This window comes from Pelodiscus sinensis, chromosome 1 (assembly GCF_049634645.1).
Source record: "Pelodiscus sinensis isolate JC-2024 chromosome 1, ASM4963464v1, whole genome shotgun sequence".
Taxonomy (NCBI): Eukaryota; Metazoa; Chordata; order Testudines; family Trionychidae; genus Pelodiscus; species Pelodiscus sinensis.
The window spans coordinates 89,669,544-89,696,260 of NC_134711.1; the positions used below are offsets into that span (position 1 = coordinate 89,669,544).

General features: G+C 46.7%; 2 protein-coding genes and 1 long non-coding RNA gene across 5 annotated transcripts in view; 2 read left to right on the forward strand and 1 right to left on the reverse strand.

The window, feature by feature from the left end:
- The window catches only part of XPNPEP3 (X-prolyl aminopeptidase 3), a 30,415-nt gene extending 9,886 nt beyond the window's left edge, over positions 1–20,529 (reverse strand). The window contains exons 1-6 of one of the 3 annotated variants that reach the window (XM_006123949.3): positions 20,268–20,529; positions 13,908–14,024; positions 9,774–10,181; positions 4,588–4,790; positions 3,746–3,808; positions 1,004–1,117 (exon numbers count right to left, since the gene is read on the reverse strand). In XM_006123949.3, coding sequence (XP_006124011.1) covers positions 1,004–1,117; positions 3,746–3,808; positions 4,588–4,790; positions 9,774–10,181; positions 13,908–14,024; positions 20,268–20,328 — 966 coding nt within the window. In that variant the 5' untranslated portion in view covers positions 20,329–20,529. The other 2 variants (XM_006123951.4, XM_075936351.1) reach the window with 2 other exon arrangements.
- On the forward strand, positions 11,663–19,881 carry LOC142830573 (uncharacterized). The gene is made up of 3 exons (XR_012905942.1): positions 11,663–11,796; positions 13,857–14,069; positions 19,775–19,881. It is a non-coding gene; the product is annotated as an uncharacterized LOC142830573 (long non-coding RNA).
- Positions 20,530–20,755: 226 nt separating the features above from the next.
- ST13 (ST13 Hsp70 interacting protein) overlaps positions 20,756–26,717 on the forward strand; it is a 43,554-nt gene continuing 37,592 nt past the window's right edge. Inside the window, exon 1 of the mRNA XM_075936355.1 lies at positions 20,756–21,010. Coding sequence (XP_075792470.1) covers positions 20,901–21,010 — 110 coding nt within the window. The 5' untranslated portion in view covers positions 20,756–20,900. The remainder of the gene's footprint in view (positions 21,011–26,717) is intronic.

Here is a 26,717-nt window from a genome sequence, read left to right on the forward strand (position 1 = left end):
AAAACACTCTGAACTGACTTTATCAGACACCACCTGAGTTATGCTCACAAGCCTGACCTTTACTAGCAGTGTAACAATGGATGCCCTTTTTTGCCACCTTATCACAGGTGTGTGTAAAGAATATTTCAAGGACCCAACTGGCACTCTCTCTTTAACAAAAGAGTAAGCCAGGAGAGAAACTCACTCCTGCATTAATAGATTGGCAAGATAACAGGCTGTACTGAAGAGTGAGTCATAGACATAGTACAGTAATGTAGTAACCTCTTCCAGAGACTCGTATAAAGCTAAAACTGTTTTGTCATAATTGCTGGAGAAAGATTCAATGGTCCGGAGCCCTGAAAACAAGACAGACAGATTCACCAACAGCAAGTCAAAAAGACCCAAAAACATTTTCCTCCTTTCTCAGCTTCACTAAAGTGATTTAATTGGACTTCTTTCTGTCATAAAAAGAGTAGAAGTTTGCTATCACTATTTACTAGTAAAGTAAATAGTAAAAGTAAAGCAAGACAGAAGAATTCAGGAGAGAGACGAGGGGCCCTACCATCCTTTTTAATCACAATTTTATCTTCAGTGTGACTGGTGCTATTCTCTGACTTTTACAACATCCAAGACGCGTCCTGCATACTAGACTGCTGCACAAGAACTTCATAAATGTGTGGTACAGGAGCAGAATGGTCACTGAGCAACATCTGCAACCTATGAGAGAAGCTCTGCATCCTTTAGAAAATATGGCAATTGATGCATTAAAAGATAGCAAAAAGGGAAGGAAATATTTGAAGTTGGCCTTACTGACAACAACAGATCACTATATTAGCTTCCCCTCTCCCACTGCTGCGTAAATATTCTTTCATTCCACTCAATTTGTTTCAGCACTTATTATCACAAGAGAGGCACCAAGGTGTGCCTCATGTAACCAATGGTCAGGGGCTGATAGATGGGCGAGTAGCACCTGTGGACGCACTATTATTACTGGAGTTTAAACACACGAAAGACATTGGTTTACCTTGATAAGCTGGTTGTTTTTTACATAGTGCAAGGTGTTGGACCGGTTGCCACCAGCGACCACAGGAGGGTAAGCCAAGATGTCTGCCCCTCGAGCCCGGCATTCAAATTCAAACTGGATCAATTCAGAGAGAAGAAACCCATTAGTTCTGGCACAGTAACCAATTGTTCTGGGGAAGCATAGCGCTACCCCTACTGCCATTCTTTCTGTCCATGCAGAGGGCAGTAACACAGAAAAAAAGGAAACTGAGAAGAGCATTCCACAGAACAGCAGAAGATGAGGCAGGATGGTCATTTTTCACAGAAGTGTCTAGAGCCCAGTTGTTGGCATAGAAGAGCGACACTAAAAGTTACACTGCATTCCCACAATGTTTTGGGGATGTCTATGTTTTTAAAGCACTGTTCTCACTTCCTATACAACTTTGCACATTTCTGTAGCTCTTCTATATCTAGTTTTGGGAGGTATTTTAATTAAAAAATACCAGCTAATGCTTAGATCAATATCTAATTTTGTGACCCTGTCTCACTACCTAATTAAGAGAATGCCCTATCTTGTGTCAGAGCAAAAGGCATCAACAGATTCAGACAGGCTATGTACAATGGTTGTGCCACAATGATGAAAGAAATCCCTGCCCCTGACCTTCCTCTAATGTTGAAGTAGATAAGTGAGGATGAATTAGCTAATGTCCTCAGACAGCAAAGCTATACAAAGTACCCTTAACAAACAACTTGTAAATTTTGCCAAGGTGTGTTGGATAAAATGCTCCATGATACCCACAATCTAAATTCTTTGGGTTGTGGACTCTATAGTACAAAGATAGGATGGAGAATTTCTTTTTAATTAAATCTTAAATTAAATCAGTTTCCCTAGAAACCTGCACCATCAACACAGACCCCTCTCAACTCTGACATCAAAGGTCACATCCCACTTGTCTTGCTCAAAGAGAGAGTCCTGCGAAAATCCCTAAGCAGTATCAACAATACTCCACTTACGTTAGCTTTCCTCCAGTCTCACATTATTTAGATCAGTGGTCTCCAACCTTTTTACACCCAAGATCACATTTTAAATGTGAGGGCACGCCAAGATCTAACCCATTCCTTCCTCAAGACCCCACCCCTTCCTTGAGACCCTGTCCACTCCATTCCCCTCCTCTCCATCACTTGCTGTCCTCAGCCCTTACTCACTGTCACTGGGTTGAGACAGGACGTGCAGGCTCTGGGGTGGGAATGTGGGATTTGGGTGTGGGAAAGGGTGAGGTGCAAGCTCTGCGAGGGAATTTGGATGCGAGAGGAGGTAAAGAAGGGAATTCTGGCTAGGGAAGGGGGCTTCAGTCTGGAGAATGTTGGGATCAGGTGGAGGGTTGGGGTGCTGAGCAAGCTGAAGACTTGTGGATATCGGGATGCAGGAGTTTGGGTTGAGGTGTATAAGGGGCTCAAGGCACAGGTTTGTGCTGTGTGGATGGTGCAGGAGTTTGGAATGTGGGGGACTCAGAGCAGAAGGTTCAGGTTTATGATGGGCTCAGGGTTGAGACGTGTAAGGAGTCCAAGGGTATTACGATGCTGCAGCCAGATGGGGGCTTGGCCCCAATTGGGGGCTTGTGGGCCAGGCTTCATTTTTAAATAAAATATGTCCAATACAAAATGTTTCAACATTGTCTTTATTTACAGGAAGGGTGGGGAATCTGTTTTGGGTCTGGGGGCACTGATCCACTGAAAAATCAGTTGGGAACCACACAAGTGAGATGCAAAAAACCAACTGCTCCAAAAAAAACCAACCCTCACTGAGGTGGTCCCAACTGAGACACCTCACTCCTCTGGCACTCCAGCCCCACGAGGAGGATAGACTGGACTACGGTTCAAGGCCTCAGGCCAGATTAACTCTTCAGGGGTTCCAGGGTTAGTGGATTTTGTGGGGCCCCCTAGGCTCTGGGATGGGGCCAAAAATGAGGGGTGTGCATAGCAAGAAAAGCAAATGTGTTAGGCGACCAGATTGGCTTACAGGGGACATCCTTGGTGAGCTTAAACACAAAAAAGAAGCTTACAAGTGGAAATTTGGATGGATGACTAGGGAGGAGTATAAATATATTGCTCGAGAATGCAGGGGAGTTATCAGGAAGGTGAAAGCACAACTGGAATTGCAGCTAGCAAGGGATGTGAAGGATAACAAGAAAGGTTTCCACAGGCATGTCAGCAATAATAGGGTGATCAGAGAAGGTGTGGGGCCCTTATTGGATGAGGGATGGATTGCACCCTCAGCAATCCAGAAGCTTCAGTTCCACTCATCTTGCTCTTCTGAAGCAAAGCCACTGAAACAGAGAGTTTTCTCTGAAAGATGAATAATGCACACTGGCAGTGTCAGTCACTTTCTGGCGATTAGTCCACATAAGAGGTTAAGAGTTTAGTATAGCACCAGCTAAGGGAGTTACTCCTTTAGCTTAAGGTGTAAAAAATTCCAGCTTTTAGCATCAAGAATCATGGGTTGAAAGACTACAGATAGCCCATGGAACACTTCAAAATGTTCTGCTGCCATCATTCAATGGAGTAAGATTGATAGAGCTGCAGCTTCTGGGGGATGTCATACGCATGTCAAAAGAACCAGAAAAGTTGGGTGAGAAAGGACTTGGATTCCACTCACAACTCTACATAGGTCGCTCTCAGATCCTTTTACTCTTCCTGGAGAAATAAACAATACACTGCCCTTACTACTTCCCCAGAATCATCCATCACCCAACAAAGTACTGACCTTAGCATACAGAAATGCTTCATCCACTGGTGATTTACTGGCAAACATCGTCTCTATGAAAGCCTGCCAAACAACAATACAGTCCTCTCATTAGCAGGGGGTTGGAAGCTAGGGAAGAGTCTCCTTTAACTTCACTTTCCTTGACAAAAATATTCAAGATTATGAAAGATGTGAAGAAAACTGGACAGTCCCTTTTTCTCACCTCGGTCTGTAATATAAGAATGAGAGGAAAGCAGCAAAAGAAGGGAGGAAAATGTCATGAGGAAGTAAGGGAGAAGGTGGAAGCACAAGAGGATATCCTTGTTCCGAATAGGATACCATTTTTAAAGGATGTCAAATATATAACAACTCTCTGGTTGTCTACACTGGAATTATGCTAAGGTTGAGCACTCTAGGGGTGTGTCTAGACTACACGGCTCTGTCAACAGAGCCATGTAAACTAGTTTACCCGACATAGTCAATGATGCTGATTGTTGGCACAGTGCGGCGGCCATTTTATTTTAATGGAGCAGGGATTATTTAAATCCCCGCTTCATTGACTATGTCAGGTAAACTAGTTTACATGGCTCTGTCGACAGAGCCGTGTAGTCTAGACACACCCTAGCAGTTCAAACAGCAGGCCTCATACCCAGAATGATATGGGGGATAGAAGTAGAGCATGGCTAAGAGAGAATTCAAGAAATTGTGTGTCTATGAAGAGAGTTCAGGAAAGACTAAAGTTACCACTCCAGCCCATCTGAATTCAATCCAATTTCTTTTTGCTTGAGTGTACTGGTCCATGGGGCTACCCCTCACTCAAGAAATGACTGCCTGTATTTACTTGATGGGTTCATGTTCCATACCTGTGATGTCACCCTTCCAGCAACCTTCATCCTCTCGATCTCTGCAGGGGATTTGATCATCCGGAGTTGTTGCACTAGATGATTAATACCTTGGATATGGTTTTTGCTCCTAGCTTTGATCTCGGCCAGAGACTGCAGGTAGTCAGAGTGGAGCTGCGTGTGCACTGGTTTTGCAGAATCATACCAAACCATGTCTGAGTCACCTGAGACACACAAAACAAAACAGATGCAAACTAAAGATGTTTGGAAGTCACGGTATGAGTGAATACTTAAGACTAGAAAAAGCTGAAGGTGTGACATGTCATTTGAAAGCTAACTTCCTCTAGATTTGTAATATGATCTTATACCTGACACGTGACCTCAGTGTTACTAGTTTAATGATCTTTTTAGATCTTAAAAGGTTAGTAACATGCAGGTAAACAAGTCTATCTGTGTTTTGTAGATTTAAAATTAGTTTTTGAATTGAAAAGTATACACTCAGTAAATAAATACAAATTTCTACAAATATTATTCCCCCCCCCCCTACATTTCCTTCTCAGAAAGTGGGATAAAGTAAACTGAGGGGAAATGTTTCATGACAAAAACATAACTTGTATGACTAAATAAAAATTTAGATTCCCGAGCTTAGATGCCCTGTTTGATCCCAACGGAGATCCCATAATACAAATCAACCTCTTGTTCATCACCATCTGGGGCAGGTGGCAATAGAAATTATATTTGGGGTGAATTGTTTGGAAATGCCGTCTCAGGCATTCCACTGGAGTTCCTCAGGAAGAATGTAATTACTCACACTGAAATCTGCCTAGAACTTTGGGATCAGCACCACCTATATTCAGTGTTCCCTCTAAGTCGTGCAGCAGCACAGCTTCACAGGTGATTCATCAGCCCCACCCAGTCAGAGGCTTGGGGCTCAGTGCACAGAGCCCACTGACTGAGCGGGGCTAATTAATCACTTGTGAAGATGTGCTGCCCCACAGCTTAGAGGGAACACTGATCCTATTCATGAAATGTGATTTTTTTTGTACTTGATGAGGTCAGAGCCTCACATTTGCATCCATGAATGTCATTTTAAAGTAAGTTTTCTGTCAATGTAAGTTAGTAAATAGTTTTTAAAAGTTCTCCTTTAACAGAGCTAGCAATTATGGATAATGAAACCATCCAGTTATACTAGATAAGATAAAAAATACACAGGGGAGAAACTCTCGTGCTTTGGGGCATAAGGGAGATCTACCAATACATTTTCCCTCTATGCAATGTATTCTATAATAAAGATCTCTTCTGCAAAAAGCTTCTTGTGCAAGAAGCCTGTAGTATAGACATAACCTGAGGATTACAGGAGTCAGAGCAAGAAGGAATTTATTTTGAAATAACAGACTTGCTGTTTAGACACGCACTATGTTACTCTGGAAGAATGCTGCTGTGTAGACATAGCCTAAGAGGTATCTTGCAACCTCCCTCTGCAGCATCAGGTACTGGCTGCTATGAGACACTAGATTGGCAACTAGTCTGACTGCTGGGTTCCATTTTTCTTCTCTTGTTCTTTCAGGTTTTTTAAAAACAGAAGTTATACACAGAGAAAGAAAGAGGAGAGGCAAAGACAGAAGTGGAACATCCCTTCATCAAAACACTTCTGTGGAAATCCCACAAAACACTAACAAATACTATTTGCTTAACAGAGACAGTCCTATAATACAGTGGTTTTCAGCCGTTTCCTTTTTGAGGCTGTGCTCAGCATTCTTTAAAAACTCCAAAGCCCAACAGTTACGGGGAGTGATTGGGGCTGCAGGCCATGGGTGGGATGCTTGAGCCTAGGCACAGTTTGATTTGTATTTTGGAGGAGCAAGGGCTGGCAGCTCTTGGGCCAGCTCCAGGGAAGGAGCACCACCTCCACCCCTTAATGCATTTCAGCAGACCACTTAACCTGCCTGAGTTGTGCCAGGGGACCAAAAAATTTAACTCTTGAGTTGAGTTTCCCCTTTAAGTCTGAAAACTGCTCAGAGTTCAGGCAGGGCTGTGTGCACTGTGGTGTGCAGTTCAGGGTGCAGGGAGAAAGCTAAGGATGTTAAATTGCAGTTAATTGACTAGGCGAGTAGTCGATGGAATTTCCATCAACTAGTCCATAGGCACTTCTGCATTCCTTCCTTGAAATGTACATGAGCCCTGGCTGAGTCTCTTGTACATTTCAAAGGAGGAATGCAGAACTCCTTGTGCAGCCTGGGACAGTGGGAAGTCCTGCTGACTCCGGGCCACACGCAGGTGTGCCTGCTTTGAAATGTACAAGAGTCCGCAGCAGGGGCTTTTGTGCATTTCAAAGCCATGGAGCCTGGGGTCTGGAGAAATGCTGCTTGGATCCCAGGGTCAGCTGGGAAGTCCCCAGCTGATCCCAAGTACCACAGCGCTTGGGCGTTCAAAGGGGCAGCTCCGCAAAGCTGAGCCACGGTTTCAAAGTGGCAGTGCCATACAGCTCAGCCCAGCTGTGCAGAACTGCCGCTTTGAAGTACCCTTTCCTCCCCCCCCCTTGCTGCATGTATCTGATCGAGGCAGCAAGGGGGGGAGGGAGGAATCGACTAGTTTACTAGTCCTTAACATTCTTAGAGGAAGCAGCGAGGGCCTATTTAGAGGCAGCTCAAAGTGCAGGGAGGGGGTAGCTAGGGGCTACGTGCAGGCAGGGGGAGGGGGTAGCTAGTAACTGGCACAGGCAGAGGGGTAACACAGTTACAGCAAAAGGATTATCAAGTGGCTGGGTTCCAGTAGGGCTCTGCCTATACTGGCTGCTCTCTCCAAAGGCTGTGCCTGCCCCAGAGCCAAATCTTGCCACCCCAGCAGCTCTGAGCAGCCATGTCTCCCTGCACTTGCAGCAGATGAGGGAATGCCACCGCTGCCTGCTCCACGGCACCATGAGCCAAAGGAGCAGCTGTTCTGCACTTCCTGGCTCCAGCTTTCCACCTATAACCTGGCCAGAAGGCAATGCCTGAGGAGGGCTGACTAAGGGTACGTCTAGACTACATGCCTCTGGCGACAGAGGCATGTAGATTAGGCTACCCGACAGAGTAAAATGAAGCGGCGATTTAAATAATCGCCGCTTCATTTAAATTTACATGGCTGCCTTGTTGAGCCGACAAACAGCTGATCAGCTGTTTGTCGGCTCAGCGCGATAGTCTGGACGCTCCCCTGCCGACATCAAAGGGAGTTGTCGACAACCCAGGTATGCCTCCTGGGATGAGGCATACCTGGGTTGTCGACAACTCCCTTTGATGTCGGCAGGGGAGCGTCCAGACTATCGCGCTGAGCCGACAAACAGCTCATCAGCTGTTTGTCGGCTCAACGCGGCAGCCATGTAAATTTAAATGAAGCGGCGATTATTTAAATCGCCGCTTCATTTTACTCTGTCGGGTAGCCTAATCTACATGCCTCTGTCGCCAGAGGCATGTAGTCTAGACGTACCCGTAGAGAATGAGGTGGAGGACGGAGCTGCTGCCTCTCTAGATAAGACACTGCAATTTGGGAGAACAACACCCTTGTGCTCCCCTAACTCTGCCCATGAGCTCAGGGCTTCTTCCTACATCAGGGCTTCTGGCCTGCTGCTCCCAGCTACCATTAGGGCAGGGGGAGCTCAGGGATTCAGCTCCAGGGTCGATTTGGGGTACTCAGCTTCAGTCCCACCACTCCTGGCTTTCATCAGATACGGATGAGGGGTTGACACCAGGGCTTGGGGCTTCAGCCCTGTGGAGGAGGCGCTAGGGATTGGGACACTGAGTTTTAGCTGTAGAACTCCAGGGTCCCCATGAAAGCTTTCAACAGTCACAGATCGCGCCCCCCCCAGTTGAGAACCAATGCTCTGATAAAGGTGGAAAAGAACTGTATTTAATATATTTGGGCACATTCTGGGGTGGTTAAGACAGGAAGTTTTCTAATAAGTGACCTTTTACAAACATCGCTGTGGGCACATCTACACACCTGGGCTTAGCTCAAAATAAGCTATCCAAATTGAACTATGTCAATTGTGCAGCTTATTTCAAAATAGCTTATTTCAAGTTTTGGTGCTGTCTACACAGCACTTATTTCGAAATAGAGCCCTCTTCCTCTGACTTCCATTACTTCTCGTACAATGAGGGTTACAGAAGTTGGAGTAAGAAGTCTTCCAGATTGACAATATTTCGACATTATGTCAAAATAACTGCCAGCTGTGCAGACGCAGACAATGCTATTTCAAAATAACGCTAGTTATTTCGAAATAATGTTGCTGTGTAGACGTAGCTTGTGTAATACAATCTGGTAAGATACAGCAAATATACAACATACAATCTAGGAAATGAAGAGTTGTGAAGATGTTGTTTGTTATCACCACATATGGTTTTTAAAGTGAATTAAATGCAGGTCAATGATGCTGGCTGAGAGCCTTTAGAGACAAGTCCCCTTGTAAAATACCATTATAGTAGGAGTACTGCAAGCTTTCCACACGCAACGTCAGTGCTAATGTACTTCCCCTGTAACACTGAATGGCCACATTTAAGGGCAACGAGGAAAGTCAGTCTCTGTGGTCCTACGATTACTTAATTTCTCTTGACACTGACAACAAAGTTTCAATTAGTGGCACTTGTGTTTCCAGTGACATCTGTTCAGTAGTGCCTGGATACAGACCACTAACCCACAAAAGCCATTTAAGAGCTATACACAGTACACTTCCGATAATCTGGCACCTTTAGGACCCAGGGGGTGCCGGATTATCAGATATGCCGGACTATCGGAAGGGGGGGTTATGGTGGAGTGTCTAGGGTGGAGTGGGGGAGGGGAGACACCAACCCAGCAGCATCCCAGCTGCTCTGCCCCAGGAGTCCCCAAGTCAGCCGATGCTGAAACTGACCAGCGCCTGAATTGGGGAAGCCAGGGGCAGAGCAGCTCCACTGTCCAGCTGCCCGGAGCACTTCCGGGTTCCAGATGGTGCCAGACCATTTGATGCCAGACCACTGGAGCTTTACTGTACATGGGTTTTTTTGTCTGTCAGACCAAAATGGGGCCAAATTGCAACCAGAAACTTAGACGTGAAACTCTCCAATTCCCATTCCCAGTGTCATCATGTGCTACTCAATATGGGGTATGGTTGAAAAAAGTGACAGAAAGCACTTCCCAATCTTATGTCATCCAGTCCCTCTAATCTGCGTTGCATCTCGTCTTCTTCCCATTACCTTTCAGCTTGGTCACCAGGTATCTAATCTCCTCTATGGGGTAAGCTTCATCCACTCCTGTCAAAGCTACTGCCCCATCTGTGCCTGATCGTGGCCCATCCCATAGCTCTCGGCTTGGATCTCGCCGTGGTACAAAGAGCATGGCCTTGTGGGACGGCAGCGCCTCGCCAGGCAAACTCTGCAGCACCAGGATGCTGTCAGGTTCCTGGAACCCACACAAATATAGGAAATTTGTGTCCTGGTGGAAAGTGTATGGGATGTCGTTGCTCATGTAGTAGGTAGGGTTGGATAGCAGAATCACTGTGTGGTCCATCCCACTACACTTTTGTGCCTCTTTCTTGATCAAAGTCATCAGCTTGTGTCGGCGCAAAGCGTATTCCACCTGTGACAATCCTGGTGTTACCTCTCCTATGAATGAAAAAAAAAAAAAATAGATGAAACACTACTCTGATCTCAGTCAATCACCTTCTTACCCTACTCAGCACACCTTAAAACTTCATGCTGTCTCACTAATCTCGTACCTCCCTCGTCACTGCTCTCCCCATTCTCTGAGCTCCATGGTACCTCCTGACCTCAGAACTAGGGATGTCAACAAGTAGTTGACTAGACAATTAACCGATATGCCTACGCTCATCAGTTAATCTAGTTAACCACTCACATTCCCCCCGTTTCTGCCTCTGTATCAGAGGCGGAAAGCGTGGGCGGAGGGGAAACATGAGGCAGTGCTGGGGGGAACCAGCTTAAAAGCCAGTTCCCCATGCACAGTGGAGCCAGCTGCACCTGGCCCCATGCTGCTGCCTCTATTAGAGGCAGCAGAGTGGGGGAAGGGAAGCAGGGGAGATTGCTTTGTGGCAGCAGCGCCTGTCCATAGGGGGGCTGAGGTCTGAGCTCCCCGTGGGCAAAGGCTGCTCCACATCGCACGGAGCAGCCTCTGTCCACGGTGAACTTGGTCCCACTGCAAACAGAGACTGGTCCCCAGCAGCAGTCCCCTGTCCGCGGCCAGCCTGGACTACCACGGCCAGAGGTTGCTTCGCAGCAGCCTCCCCTACTCCTTCCCCACCAGGCTCTGTCTGTGGGGAGCTCGGACCCCTCCACAGACAGGGGCTGCTGCCACCTGGCGCTGCTACTGCTGATACAGAGATAGCAGCACAGGGTGACAAGCAGCTGGTCCACAAGGGGAGCTGGTTTTTAAACTGGCCCCTCGTGGACCAGCTCCCGCTTGGCACTGCGTGCTGCTGCCTCTGTTACAGCCCCTGGGGACTATGGAATCGTTAACTAACTGCTAAAAATTCATGCAGTTAGTCTACTATTATTTTACTCACTACATAACATCCCTACTCAGCATCCACTTTCCTCTGCTCTCCATTTCATATCTACGACCTCAGATAGTTGTGTCTTCAGTTCATACTGTTCCTACATGGTGTAGGGAAAAAGACTCAGCCTTAGACGAAACCCCAAAAGCATTCTGAGAGCAAACTAAAGCCAGAGAAGGACTACTGGGTGGGGAAGGCACAAAAGCGCTGGAAAGCAAGCTAAACTTTAACCCTGTTTGGAAGTTGTCAACTTTTATGGCACCTGGACATTGAACAGAAGACTATGGTGCTAAGTCTAGTTTTAATTTCATCAGATAAGGCTGTATTTTGAGAGACATTCTGGTGCCATGTCAAGTTATACATATGTTAGTTCTAAAGTGTAAAAGGCCATGTCAGTTTTACAGGAGTCACATGAGATCAGAGAAAGAGAGAGAGAGAGATTGTCCTTGAACATTTAACCAATCAAGGGACTCAATTTAGAAACAAGTCAGGCCTTCCAGGATGATGTCAGAATATTTGACTGAGCAAAGAACCTCTTCCATAATTTCTCCCAGTGATTAATAAGGTGGGCTCTGTTGAACATGAAAAGCTACACTTCCAGTAACTCTAGGGAAACAAGTTCTCTTTCAGGACTTCATATTTCGTCATCCTTCACTAGCAGGTAAAAATTACAAAGAACAAGAGACTCTCACTGAAACCAGAGGGAAGACGTAAGAACAGCCTAAGTATTTTAAGAATACTAGTGACTAATTTAACTATGACTTAAACTAACATTATGCAAGTTTTAAGGGGTATTTTAGCTGATGTCTTCTCTATTTTGATACATATTTCATATTCTAATTTCTAGTTCTTTTTGTATTTACTAGACTATGTAATAATGACTCCATGATTAAAATTGCAACATGTTTTGAAATATAACCTCACTCCTCAGCCTCCTTCAACAACTGCTTTCAAAAAAATTGCACTTTTTATTTTTAGCCAGAGGAGAATTTGGGGGGAAATTATTTTTCTGGGGAAGGGGCTTTGAAAAAATGGGTGTTTAATTCTAAACTTTTTAAAAAAATACAAACATCTCAAAACATGTTCGATCTAAGAAACCTCATATTTATTTTAGCATATAACCCTAGAAGTGGAAACAGATATATTTCTGTTATGCCAGATACTGAATTCACGAGTTATCCACCACGGAATTTTGAAATTCTGAATGCTCCATCTCATTCCAATGGACTTCATACAAAACACTGCAGGTCTGGTGAAGTTTAAGGCTGGTGCAATTTGGAAGTTTCACTGCATTATGCTTATACCAACAGAATTTGTAAATTTGTTTAACCTTAACTATGCTATTTTAGGCTTTCAAAATGACAGCAAATGTTCAATTATTATTTTATATAAATCAATACCCATTTACAAGACTAGCTATTTTACGTTTTTGAATTTGTAACTTTTCAGTAAATTTACTTTTTCCAATACCAGCCTTGATTATGTGGGAACTGTTAACCAATTACAGAATTATTAGCTTTATATATAATTTTTACACTTTTTCACTGATCTCCAGTCTACCTTTCTGATCTCACAATGGTGCAACAACTCCATCTGCTCTCTTGATCCCTACTGTATCCCTCTAATTTAAAAGGACACTACATACCCCTTTGTAGTTGGGGTAAAGGAGGGAAGCGCTCTTTAGATGTGTGCTGTCGTGTTTATTTGAATTCTGCCTTCTAACTTCTCCTGAGCTACATCCTCCTCTTTATATCTCACTTCTTAAAACCTCCCTTTTCTCTTTGAGTCATAGAGTATTGTCTATGAAACATTTTTGTGATTCAGAGTGTGCAAGGGATGCTAAAAAAGAATGAGATTATATTGACAGGATAGCCAACAAAGGAAGCGCCACTTAGGGTAGGTCTACACTACACGCTTCTTTCGAAAGAATCTTTTGAAAAAGCTTCTTTCGAAAGAGATCATCTCTATACATCCACAACTTTTTCGAAAAAGCAAGCCACTTTTTTGAAAGAGAGCACCCAGGCAATCTGGATGAGCTCTTTCGAAAAAGCCCTGTTTGTGGTCAAGAACGCCTTTTTTTGAAAGAGCTCTTTCGAAAAAAGGTGTTCTTCCTTGTAAAATGAGATTTACCACGGTCGAAAAAAAACTCTCTGCGTTCTTTTGATTTAATTTTAAAAGAACACGGAGGCAATCTAGAGCAGTGTTTCTCAACCAGTGGTACGAATACCCTTAGGGGTACTTGAGAGAAGTCTGGGGGGTCCATCAACACAACTGAAACTTGAAGAAAACTGAATTTTTGTTTTAAGTTTTACTTTACTTTTTTTTTTTATACTTTTTACACCCCAAAATTCACCGCCCACCTGCTACAATTAAGTTGTTTAAACAAATGTGTTGCAATGGTAGAAAAAAAATGTGTGTATCTGAAAACTGTAGTACTGAGGGTACTTACCTTTTTTTTTTTTTTTTTTTTTTTTTAAAGGAGTACTTTATAAAAAGAAGATTGAGAAATACTGGTTTAGACACAGGTGAAGTTTTTTCGAAAAAAGGCCCCCCCCCCCCCTTTTTTTTTGAAAAAAATCCTGTAGTCTAGTCATAATCTGACTTTACCAGTTAAGATATTGGAACCTAACCTCTCTTTGGAATCAGATGTTTGTTTCAGAACAGAGATTCCAAAAGGAATAAAATTACTGGAATAAAAGTAAATATAAATGATAAGGCCAAGCTACAGTTCCCTTTATATGATGCAGCTAACTAAGGTACTTCCTCACAGAAACATAGGATGGGTGCTACTGGCGAACTACCATGGCTCATGATCCTTAACCTGGTTTGAGAAGATGTGGATGTGTGAAGGAGCTGGGCTGGCCCAGGTACCGGTTTGGAATCTTTCTCTGCTGGGCAGGCTGGATGGAAAATCTCCGAAGGAAACAGGACTTGCATCCTAAAGGAAAAGAAATGTACAGTATGAAGATGAAAGACTTTCCAGGTATCATACAGCACATTTACATACCTACTAAAGATTAGCACTGTTTATCCCACTTTTCTCGCAATGATAACTCTCCTTTACTTAAACTTGTTATTTGCACAGTTGACTACAGGCAGTCCCCGACTTACGCGGATCCGACTTATGTCGGATCCGCACTTACGAACTGGGCTTTTCTCGCCCCGGAGCTCACGGGCGGCGGGTCGCCACCGTGTCCCCCGGAGCGAGAAAAGCTTCTCCCGGTCTCCCTGGTCTGCTGGGGGGGTCCAGCAAAGCCGCTGGACCCCCCCCAGCAGACCAGGGACACCCGAGCAAAGCCGCCGCCTGGGTGGCTTTGCTCATTTGCCCGGGAGCAAAGCCGCCCAGGCAGCGGGACCCCCGCCGCCTGGTCGGCTTTGCTCCTGTCCCCCTGGTCTGCTGGGGGGGTCCAGCGGCTTTGCTGAACCCCCACAGCAGACCAGGGGGACAGGAGCAAAGCCACCCAGGCGGCGGGGGTCCCGCCGCCTGGGCGGCTTTGCTCAGGTCTCCCTGGTCTGCTGGGGGGGGAGGGGGCGCAGCTAGTGCGTCCCCCCCCAGCAGACCAGGCTTTTGTTGCAGGACGCCTCGGGTAGAGTAGCTGGGGTGCTGCCGGGTTGGTCCTGTGGGAACCTACCGGGCAGCGCCCCAGCTGTTCTGTCCCAGGCTCCAGATTCAGCAGCTGTTGAAACTGATCAGGCTGATTCCAGGAAGCTGGGGGCAGAGCAACTCTGCCTCCAGCTTCCTGTAGTCAGCCCCTGGTCAGTTTCAGTGGCAGCAGCTGAATCTGGAGCCAGTTCCGACTTACATACAAATTCAACTTAAGAACAAACCTATAGTCCCTATCTTGTACGTAACCCAGGGACTGCCTGTATAGACCCATTAAAATAAAAACTCAAATAATGACGGATTTGCAGGACAAATAAATATAGCAGAATTATAAATAGGGAGTAGGATGACTAAATTATGTAAAGTAAAGGTACGTTGAAATTGACAAACCAGCAACCACATGCTTGAAAGAGCAAAGTTGTGCTGGTTTGTGTGTGATTAATCTCCTCTATCTGTGCATGATGGGCACGCAGGGAAAATGAAATGTTGAATTTTCCTACAAAAAGAAAAAAAAATTACACTAGCTCCAGCACTGTTGATCTACCTTCTCCACCCTATCATACGGCCAATATGCTTTGATCATGTCCTCAAAGGCCCACCTTGTGGGTAAAAAGAGTAGCTCAGTTTTTATGGCCTTTGCAATCAATCTTTGTACAACTGCCAACAAAAGGGCCATTGAATGTCACTGTAATATTTGTTATGATACACACATTCATATGGAGGCTGCCTCAGAATCCCATTAGTACTTAGTAAATAACTTAGCTATCAGCCTAAACTGGATTGGAACCAGCCACTCATTCAGAAGTAAAAGTCTCCGTAATATATTCCCAATCACAGAAGGCAGTCACACTGCAAAACAGGCAACAACAGTAAGACCTAGCAGTGTGCAGAGAGGTTGGGGAATTGCATAGGAAGAGAAACATGAACATAACTTTTATATAATTGAATATCCCTCATCTATTTATCCTCAAAACAACTTTCTAGATTTGGACTTTTAATTATTTTTGCAAGTCTGCACTGCTGATAATTACTGGGTGCCTGGCTATAAGACTGCTAAATGACAGTAGGGTCTTAACTAAATAAGAGAGCTGTCCATCATAGCCACTTCCTGCACCTAGCAATTAGAACCTTTGACCTTATTTCACCTTTACATCACTCAAGCTAGATCTACACTCAAGCTAGATCTACACTAAGAATTAGGTCTAGAATGTAAGGCATTTTATGTTGACCTAATTACATCAATGTATATACCATAACCTTGCTCCTACTGATGTAAGTGTACTGTTATGCAGACATAACTATATGCATGAGTGGTGCAGGGTTTATGTCAGTGCAGTTAGCACTATGCAGACACTTCAGATGAGAGATATTAGATAACATGTAACTGAATAGTTGTGTAACCACATCAAATCTTAGTGGTTACTTGACTATCCAATAGTCCCTAGGGATGGACCCAGCAGGCAGTGCACTCTTGGCCCCACTCCTGGGGAGTCCCCTGCCTCTCCGTGCTGTTGCCTCTCCATCAGAGGCAGCAGTGCAGGATGGAAAGCGGGAGCCAGTCTGAGAGGGGAGCTGGTTTTAAAACTGTCTGATAGAGGGGCAGCAGCAGCCCCTGTCCTTGGCAGTCTGAGCCCAGGTCCGCTGCTGACAGAGGCTGCTCCATGGCAGCCTCCCCTGTATTCCCCCACCACCCTACGCTGCTGCCTCATGGCTTTTCAGCTGGCTCCCCCTGAAAACTGGCTTCTGCCTCTCCCTCCTCCTCCACTGCCTCTATGGAAGGCAGCAAGGGGGGAGGCAGGTAGCTCCACAGAGCTGGCATGCATGGAGAGCCAGCTTAAAAGCCACCCCTCCCCCCCCATGCTGCCGCCTATAATAGAGAGGCAGCAATATATGGGGGTGGGGGGGCAGTCAGTTCCACAGGAGCTGATACATGCAACAGCCAGCTTGAAAGCCAGCTCCCTGCGTGTACCGGCTCCCATCTGTCCCCACCCCCGTGTCGCGTAGCTGCCTACACTTTGACAACCCTACTGCAGATTACTTACACTGACTGTGGGCTGTCATTCTGGTCAATTGTATGACTCCATGGAGCAGTCAAATTGACAAGAAAGCTGTGCTGTCACCCTGTTAGAGACCCGCTATCTCCAGACACTCCACTCCCAGACAGGTTGCACCCACCCCGCTTCCAACTCCCTTCCTGGCTCCTACTCAGAGACTTCCTGCAGAGAGCCTGAGTGCCATCTGGACTCCGGTTGCAGTCAAAATCCTGGAAGTGGTGAGCCGAGCACCTGAGGGGATGTGGAGAGCAGATGCCCCTCTGCCGTAAAGGAAGCATTTCTCATGGGGATACACACCACTGACAGGAGAAGGGTAGTGTGGACACGATCCATTGCAGTAATGACTGGTGGTTGTTAGTTGACATCACACAGGTGGATGTAAGTTTCTAGTGTAGACTTGCCCTCAAGCAGTGCACCATTACAAGGTCCTTTTATGTTGTTCAGAGCATTATAAATGAACCTTAGAATATGGCCTAGTCCATGCTTAAAATATAAGTTCACAAAACTACAGCACTCAGGGCCTGAAAAATCCACATCCAGCACCATACCTATGTTCACCTAATTGCATCTGAGTTTACCTAATTGAGTCTGTAGATGTAGCTGAAGAATGCTTCCATCAACCTAACTACCACTTCTGGGAAGAGTGTGTGTGTGTGTCCATAAAGCAATGGATTAACCCCTTCTCTCACTGTAGATTGTCTACCATACTCCTCATAACATAGACCTGGTCTATGTCTACATTACAGACTAAGGGTGGCTCTGGACCCGTGGTCACCAACCAGTAGATCGCGATCTACTGGTAGATCTCAGGGGCTCCAAGAGTAGCTCTTGAGCCCTCTCTGAACTGCGCACCTGCGCAGTACATTTACATTAGATTTCCTCATGTAATGTAGGCGCGGCTTCAAAGAAGGGGCAGGGCAGTAGATCTTCGCATGTTCTGAGACTTAAAAAGCAATCTCAGGTGTAAAAAGGATGGAGACCACTGCTCTAGACTACATCCCTATTTCGATAAAGGGATGTAAATTAGGCATGTTGATATTGCAAATGAAGCCAGAATTTGAATTTCCCATGCTTCATTTGCATAATGGCGGCCGCCGCTTTTTTCGAAATGGGGCTTTTTTTGGGGGGGGGGGGGGAACTACACACACCCTGTCAGTTTAGATGGGGATCTTTTGAAAATAAACCCTTTTTCGAAAGATCCTGTAAACCTCATTTTTTGAGGAGTACAATATCTTTTGAACAAGGGTTTTATTTTCAAAAATCCCTTTTTCGTAATTTGTTGTTTATTCATACTTATGATTGACATGGCAATGCCAATACAGTTTAGATCAAGCCTCAGCATAGATCTTTCTTTCATCAACTTATCCCTGTCTACACCTGGGGTTAGGTCTGACTGCAATAACTTTTCAGACTTAATTTTTCAAGTATAGACCAGGCTTGAGCCTCAGATAGAACCACACAGTAGGATGCATGAGAAATAGATCTATCAAGTGAGCTAAAAGGGAGCCTTTACTAGTGGTCACTCATTTTAAAGGTTCAGTGTCATCAGTAATGACAGTAGGATAAAAGTAACACAAGTGCTATGTTTTTAAATTAGAAGGATTTTGTTCAGTAGTTTGAGCTAAGATCTGGGAGTCCAAGCTTCTGAGTGATATTCACAGCTATGTCTTGGATTCACTGTGTAAGCAATGACAAGTAGTTTGATCTCCTTGTCTCACCATCCACATGGAAAACAAATATAACGCATACATTAGGGATGTAAGAGTGTAGCCATTTCAATGAGTAACCAGAAAGTATGCTTATCGGTTACCCAAACAGCTACACATGGCTCACCGTCTGGCTCCCAGGAAGCTGCCTGCCATCCCACGCTGCTGCTTACAATATAGAGGCAGCAGCACAGGACAACAGGTAGGAGCCGATATGTGTGGGGAGCAGGCTTAAAATCTGGCTCCTCATGCAAATCGGCTCCTGCTCTAGGTGTAACTGTGTAATCACTGAAATTGTCAGCAGTTACATGGTTATCGAATTATACAAATTTTAATGTCGCTATTATACATCTCATGGAGACTTGTGGGACTTAAATTAAAATATACCATCGGATTAATTTTGGCCCAAGAATCTAGGTTTAGTACAATAACTTTAGAGGGCATAAAATTCATAGAAAGAACGTGTGCATGTTAATTAACAGAAAAGCTTTTGATTTCTTAATTGATCTTATTTCTTCATTCTTTGCAAACCAAATACAGCTTACAAAGATAGCTTCCATTACAAAGATAGCTTCCCCAATTATCACCTCTAATATCATTAGCTCAGACATTTCCCCCCCTCCCCCATCTCCCTTCTGTTCTGAAATTTGATTTGTCCTTTTCATATGTGTTCATTTTTTTTTTGGTTGTATCCTTTGGTATATATGGTCGTGCCAATTTTCTTCCACAATTTGATCTGAGGAAGTGAGTCTGGCCCACGAAAGCTCATCACCTAATAAATCATGTTGTTAGTCTTTAAAGTGCTGCATAGTCCTGTTTTTTGTTTCAGCTAGACCAGACTAATACGGCTACATATCTATTACAAATACAGCTTCATAGTGAAAGTGTGAGAACCAGGAAGCAAAGCTTGTCTCTTTTCATTCTCCAAGCTAATTACAATTGTCCAGATCCTCAAAGGTATCTATGGGAGTTCAGCTCCTAAACACTTCTGAGAATCTGGACCTAAATGTACATAAAGTATAAAGGGTGGACACAAAAATTGACTTTTAAAATCTTTTAGTTTTATTAATTTAAGGTTCTTTGCCCTGCCAGCAGCCTTTTATTGCTTGCTTGTTTAGTGTTTTAACACCTTTTATGCATGTGCTGTATAAGGCCCTGATCCTTCAAAGAGGTCTTACAGGATTGAGGCCTACAATTTCAGTATAATTATTAAAAAAAACTGCAGAGTGGGATTTCTAAATACTGACATTGATTTTAACCTTTTAAAATGAGCAATAAAACATTTCTAAAAAGCATTCATGGAATACTTTGTTTTGCATTGCAGAGCACACCCTAGCTTTACAAACCTTGGAATTTTCAGCTTCGAAAGCAGAAGCGCTGTCCATGTATTCTTTGTAACATCAAATGTATCAATAAAGATAAAAAGCAAATATTTGACTCACGTGTCAAAAAAGGGAATTAACACGAGCATTAATGGCATCTTGAACATGTGTGTCAGTACACCTCCCGATAATTCTTTCTACATAACATCACAAATACACAGGATCACTGCCTCAAAAACCTTACAGGTAAATTGCAGCTAGATTCCCCCACAAGGGTCTATTTTACACTTTTCGTGACAATCAAAGGAGTTAAACTGGATGATGAAAGAAGCAGAGGAGGTGCCAAACACTCGCTGGGCCCTTGCACGCATGGAGACAAAGAGGTGGCGGCTGCAGAAAGACACAGGCCCTATATCGAGGAGGGGGTCACCGCGCCGCAGAGCGGGCCAGGCCCCCGGGAGAGGTTTGCCATTAACAGGAACTGAAGTCTCTGACCTGAAATGATGCACAAGCCCTTCGCAGCCGGGATAAGCCTCTGAGCTGGGAGCCCTGGCATGGCTGCGCCCCGCGCAGACACCACGCTACTGCCGGGTGCCGTGGTCCTTAGGGAAACCAGCGCCCCGCATCCCCCGCGCCCCTGCAGCTGCCATCCGCGGCCGCGCTGCCAGCCACCTGCAGACTCCCCGCCCCCGCTCGCACATTGCGGGGGCCTTCCGAGCAGACGGCCCTGACTAACTACGTCATCCGCAAGTGCCTCTTGCCCCGCGTGCTCCCAGCCTTAGCTGTCCGCGCCAATCGCCGCAGCTCTGCAAAGGGAGGCGCCTCAGCCGAACACTGCCCGGCCACAGCCAAGCAGGGGCTGGAGTGACTAAAGGACGCGAGTGATGACGTAACGGAGGGCGGGGGGGGCGCGTAACGGACAGTCACGCATCCCCTTCTAGAAGGTTCCGGTAGCCGCGCAGTGGCGGGGCCGAGGGGTTGCGGACCCTGGAGGCGGAGCCGGGAGGCCCCGGCCAGGCCTTGCGCGCGGAGTAGCGCAGCGTCGGCAGGGGGCGGGAGCGCGGAGGCGGAGCTGCGCGCGGCGCGGGACTCGGGGGCGAGGGCTGGGAAGTTGCGGCGCGGCCGGCCATGGATCCGCGCAAGGTGAGCGAGCTGCGGGCCTTCGTCAAGCTCTGCAAGCAGAACCCGGGCGTGCTGCACAGCGAGGAGCTGCACTTCCTGCGCGAGTGGCTGGAGAGGTGAGTCCGCGCCGCGTGCCTGGGGCGGGGTGCGGCGCTGTGTCGGTGGGGCGGGGCGCGGCCCTGGCTGTGTCCGCGCCTCCGGCGGTAGCTAGTATCGGGCGCTTCGTAGCCCGGCGTGCGGCCCCGAGCAGAGGAGGCAGCGCCAGGCTCGGGGCGCTCAGTTCAGGGCCTGAACCCGGCGGTGGAATGACCCGCGTAGCTGCAGCAGTTGCCCCTGTTCCTCATCTGCCCGCGGTGCTACTTCAGAGCGACTTCGGAAAGTAACTCGCAGCGAGGGGCATCCGCCATAGATCACATGCTAAAATGCCTTCAAACCACCACCTGCTGCTGGAACTTTACTTGCCCCCCTCCCCCCCCCCAAACCAGGCCAGCCTCAGGAAGCCCAAGTGATAAGACTTTCCAGTCCTCAGGAGTGTCTTGTGGTGGCCAGGGCTGGATTAAATCTTTGGGCAGGGCTATTAGATTTTTGCTTTTTGGGTCCAGAGTGGGGCCTAAAAATGAGGGGTTCAGATTTATGGGAGGGGGTTGTAGGTTGAGAGCCAGAGGGGTCAAGGGCTCCAAGAAAGTATGTAGGTTCTGAGGTGAGACTGGGGATGAGGTATTTAGGGGGCAGGGCCTCAGGCTGGGGCCTAGGAGTTTGGAGTGGGGGAACAGGCTCAGGACAGGAGGTTGCAGGGGACTGGGTGAGGGATAGAGTGCTGGAGCAGGCTCAGGTCTGGGTTGGGTTGCAGAGCCTGTTTGGGAATTAGAGTGTGAAAGAGGGCTCAGGCCTGGGGCAGGGGATAGGAGAGTGGGGGCACTTACCTTTGGCAGCTCCTGTTTGGGGTATGGATGTACAAGGTGTATCCATAAGCATCAGCTTATCTGTTTCTGTTATGGTTATACACTGGCTTCCCCAGGAGCCAGCAGTCACCCCTCGCTGCAGGCTCTGCAGTATAAAGTTGTACTCAGACTAGAGCCTGCAACAAATCAGCTCCCAGTGTGTACTTGCTACCAGCCCCACACCCAGGGAGCAGGCTATCACCCTGCTTATAAACGGGTTCCTGACGTTCACCTACTCCAAGCTAGTGGCCCCATTTTATTGCAGTCTGCAGCACATGTAACCGCTAGGATTTTTAACAGTTACATTTTTAACTAATTTTTTTTAACATTTCTAGTTTGGGGTGGTTGGGACAGATGGCTAGCCTGAAGGTACTGCCTCCTGCAGCTCTGGTTGACTGCAATCCCTGGCCAATGGGCAGCATGAGATAGAGCTTCTGGAGGTGTGGGGGAGAGGCAGCATGCCAATCCACCTCCTCCCAGCCTGCCAGGAAGGGCTGGCCAGGAACATGGGGTGTTAGGAGCTGCAGCCCTTTTCTTAATCCCACCCTGGTGGTAGTTTACAATACAAAGTACCTACAGTATCTCTTGTGAGTACTGATTATTTGGAAACAGAAGACAAGAAATGTAAGGAAAGCCGAGTGTCCATGGATTGCATCCATTTAGTTCCAATAGTTCATTCTTCCCCAGAAAAACTTGGACACAAAGAAATGGATCCTTCCTGATATTTTCATCAGAAAGGAGGAGGAAAGAATTCTTGACAAAATGAAAAATTTAAAGCTTTTCACAGAGTTCCCCTATTTGGATGTCTCAAATGGGAGAGAAGAATTGAAAAAAATGAAGTCCCTGCCAATGTCACAAGACAAAAACTTACAGGCTTCGGGTACATGCAGTTCCTAAAACTACAGGTTGAACCTCTCTACTCGGGCACTCAGTGGTCCAGCAACAGCTGTGGTCAGGCATGATTTTAGTTAGCTGGATGTCCACTGATCATGGGTGTGGCTAAGTTTTCCATGGTCCAATAAAGTTTGTTTACAGCCGCTAATCCTGGCTCTCAATGTTCTGTGCTATTGTTCAGCTCCAATTTACTCCTAAATGTCTTCCAGTAAGCAGTGGAAGTGTTGGTAATGCTGTTAGGCAATATTGACCTCCCATAGTTCGGCAGTGGTTAAGTCCCAGGAGTGCTCGTCTAGAGAGGTTCAACCTGTATTATTTTTCCCATCTGATGATTTCAGGTTGAATGTGCCTTTCAACTGCATGTGTGAGAGAGAAGAGGAATCTTTTGAGTTGAATATCAAATCCCTGTTTATGTATTGAGAGTGTGTTGAAGTGTTGGTAGTTGTACAGCTTTTCTATCAATTCAGGTATCATACATTTTACCTGTATTTTAGGGTCCAGAACTTTGAGTCACAAGGACTAGAAATAAATTCCATAAACCATCAATAATATGATATATTGAATTTATTTCAGGTTGAGATGGTTTGAAGCATCAGATCTTAAAACTCATCCTTCTGAACAGCTTTGATTTAGCACTTGTTTAGAGGTATTAGTTACAGATGTCTGAATAATACAAGTTTCTGTCCCAGTATTTGTTGTCACCTTTGAGTTAATCAATTCAAAACCTAGGGTATGTCTAGATTGCAAGCTTCTTTCGAAAGAGAGCATCCACACCTCAAAGCCGGAAGAGGGCATCCAAACTGCATGGACGCTCTCTTGGGGCACCTGTGCTTTTTTTCACTTGCCTCTTCTTTCGAAAAATGTCCCTGTTCTGCCTTCACACATGCCTTTTTTTGAAAGAGCTCTTTCAAAAAAGGTGTTCTTCCTTGTAATTTCAGGTTTACCAATGTTGAAAAACCCCCTGCATTCTTTCGATTTAATTTTGAAAGGACGCGATTGCAGTGTGGACGCAGGTTAAGTTTTTTCGAAAAAAGGGCAGTTTAAAAAAAAATGTAGTCTAGACATACCCCTAGAGCGTAAAAACCAGAAATAAATGTGGTCATTCTCCCCCCTTCCTCTTAGCTATATGTTGAGTAAATGAACTAGTCTTTGAAAATGTTTCTAACACTTTCCCTTTACTCATTAAGCTTTATAGAGGCATTATGAAAAGCAGTAGATGGATGCATATGGATCTTAATTTTTGATAGGGTCTGTGTTGGCACTGTAATGATTAAATATTCAAGCTACTTACAACGCAAGTAATGGCTTTCTTTCATGATTTGTGCAGAAGAGCAAGGGTCCCTGTGGGCTGTCGGAACATGTAGTGTATTCTAAGCTAGTCATTAGTGTTGCTCACTTTTGCTGAACGCTGGCTGTTGGGGAATTCTGGTGAAATCTCTCTGGGTTGGCTTAAAGAAATGCTTAGAAGAAAAATTGCACCTGCGATATGAAAGCCTGATAAGGGCAAAAGGTTAGAAGGTATAGTTGCCATGTCCATCACATAAAATAAGCAAAGCAATTGCACTAAGGGTATATGCTGTACTGTATTTTAGTTATAGACTACTAGGGGGTGGTGCCCCCTGCTCAGTATGCTCACCAACCCCCTTCTCTGGGGGTAGGCAGGCCTGGCTCTTCCTCTCCCTCCCCACCTGGCTGCTGGAGATGGCCATGCTGAGGCAAAGCAGCCTTGGCCTGCCCTAGCTCTCTCCCTCCGGTTTCTGGGGGCTTGGGCTGGGCCGAGGCCATGGTAGGCCTAGCGCTCTTCCTCTAGCTGCAAGGGGGAGGACTCATGGCTCCCCTCACCATAAGCCAGGAAAGCTAGTGGCTCTGGCCCTCCTGTGAGTGGGGAGGTCTAATGGATTGCAGCTCCCCCTTCCCTTGCTGCTCCAGCCTTGGCTGTCCCCCACGCCTCGTGAAGGGGAAGGTCTCGTGCCTCCCCCGGCTGCTCCAGTCCTGGCCTCCTCTCCCCGGCTGCTCCAGCCCTGACCTCCTCTCCCCAGCTGCGCCAAGCCCCGCGGTCCCCCTCTCCCCAGCACGCTTGGCCCAGGGCCTACATGGCAGATGCCAGAGTTTTAAATTGAGGTTCTCTGGGCAGGGGGGAGGGAGACGTGGTGGTGGCTGTGGGCTTCTTACTACTGGTTGCGCTTAGATCAGTGTTTCTCAAGCTAGCGGTTGTAACCCCAGCAGTGATTGTGGGAAGGATTTGGAGGGGTCACAACCAAGGCCAGTATTAGAGGGTAGGAATGAGTAGTTGCCTGGGTCCCCACATAAGACGACCCTGCAAAGCTAATTTACATGTTCCAGCCCTGCCCTGGGCTAAGTTCTATGCCTTGAATTTAAGGAAGGGAGCTGCAATTAGGCATGTAAAATGCTATGTTAACTGCTTAGCTGGGATGCTGTGGATGGGGGCACTGCTCTGGCTGGGCTAGTGCTCCCAGCTGGTGATGTGCCAAGCCCAGGTCAGGGGAGCTGTTCCAGCCCAGCTGGTGCTGCCAGTTAACCAGTTACCAGCAAATGTCACCTGGTACAGGTGATGCTTAGTGGTTAACCAGTAAGCGGTTTAGCTGCAATTTTTTTCAGGAGAAGGAGGTTAAGTCCAAAGGGCTTGTCAGCGCGAAAAGGTTGAGAAACACTGGGTTTGGTCATTCAAACTAGGACTGTTAGATATTGGGGAATTGAATAGTCATGTAACCACATGGTGTCAAGTATCAGAGGGGTAGCCGTGTTAGTCTGAATCTGCAGAAGCGATGAGGAGTCCTGTGGCACCTTATAGACTAACTGACGAAGTGGGTCTTTGCCCACGAAAGCTTATGCTCCTACACTTCAGTTAGTGTATAAGGTGCCACAGGACTCCTCATCGCTTATGTAACCACATGAAACCTTTGTGGTTACACAACTATTCAATCGTCCCTGGGGACTGGGCTGGCAGCCAGTGCATTCCTGGCCCCATTCCTGGGGAGCCCCTTGGAATCCCACACTACTGCCTCTGATGCAGAGGCAGCAGAGTGGGGTGGCCCCCTCTGTGGGGAGGGTCCGAGCTCCCCGTGGACAGCGGTTGCTCTGCATCCTGTGAAGCATCCTCTGTCTGCGGGGCACTCAGCATCCCATGTACAGTGGCTGCTGCCAGGAAGCAGCCTCTGCATGTGGCAGGCCCAGGCTCTCCGTGGACAGAAGCTGTGGATAGGGATGTTAAATTTTGATTAATCAGCTAATTGAGTACTCAATGGAATTTCCATCAACTACTCAATTAGTTGATAAGGAGGGCACTCCCTATCCTGCTGCCTCTCTCCCTTTGAAATGTACAGGAGCCACCCGTGGCTCTTGCATATTTCAAAGGGAAAGACGCGTCTGGTACAGAAGCAGTCCCCACTGGCGCAGGTTCCCCTCTGTGCCTCTTCCTTGGAAATGTACAATAGCTGCAGGCAGCTCTTGTACATTTCATAGGGAGTGGGGCAGCAGTCAGGACTAGGGGTAGCAGGACTGTTTCATTCCCCGCTCATGTCATTTCCCCATTCCCCTCCGCCTCCCCTGCCCACTGTGAAGATGGTGCTCTGGGGAACTGGCTTTTAACTCAGCTCCCCGCAGCACCAGCTTGTGCTCCACCCCCATTGCTGCCTCTCTCTGCTAGAGGCAGCGGGGGGGGGGGGGGGCGGGAAGCAACTAGTCGAGTTCCTACTCTACCCAATAAGCATGCTTATCAGGTAGTCGTCGACTAGTCACTTACATCCCTAGCCGTGGAGCAGTCTCTGGCTGTGACGAGCCTGGGCCCGTTGTAGCAGGGACTGCTGCTTCATGCCAGCCTCCTCTGCCCCTCCTCCCCACTTCTGCCTCTGACAGAGGCAGTGGCAGGGCGGGGGAGCAGGCAGCACCGTGGAGCCGGGGGGGGAGGGAACCCAGTTTTTAAGCTGACTCTCACCAGCTCCTGCTCCCCCCTCCCACTGCCTCTGAT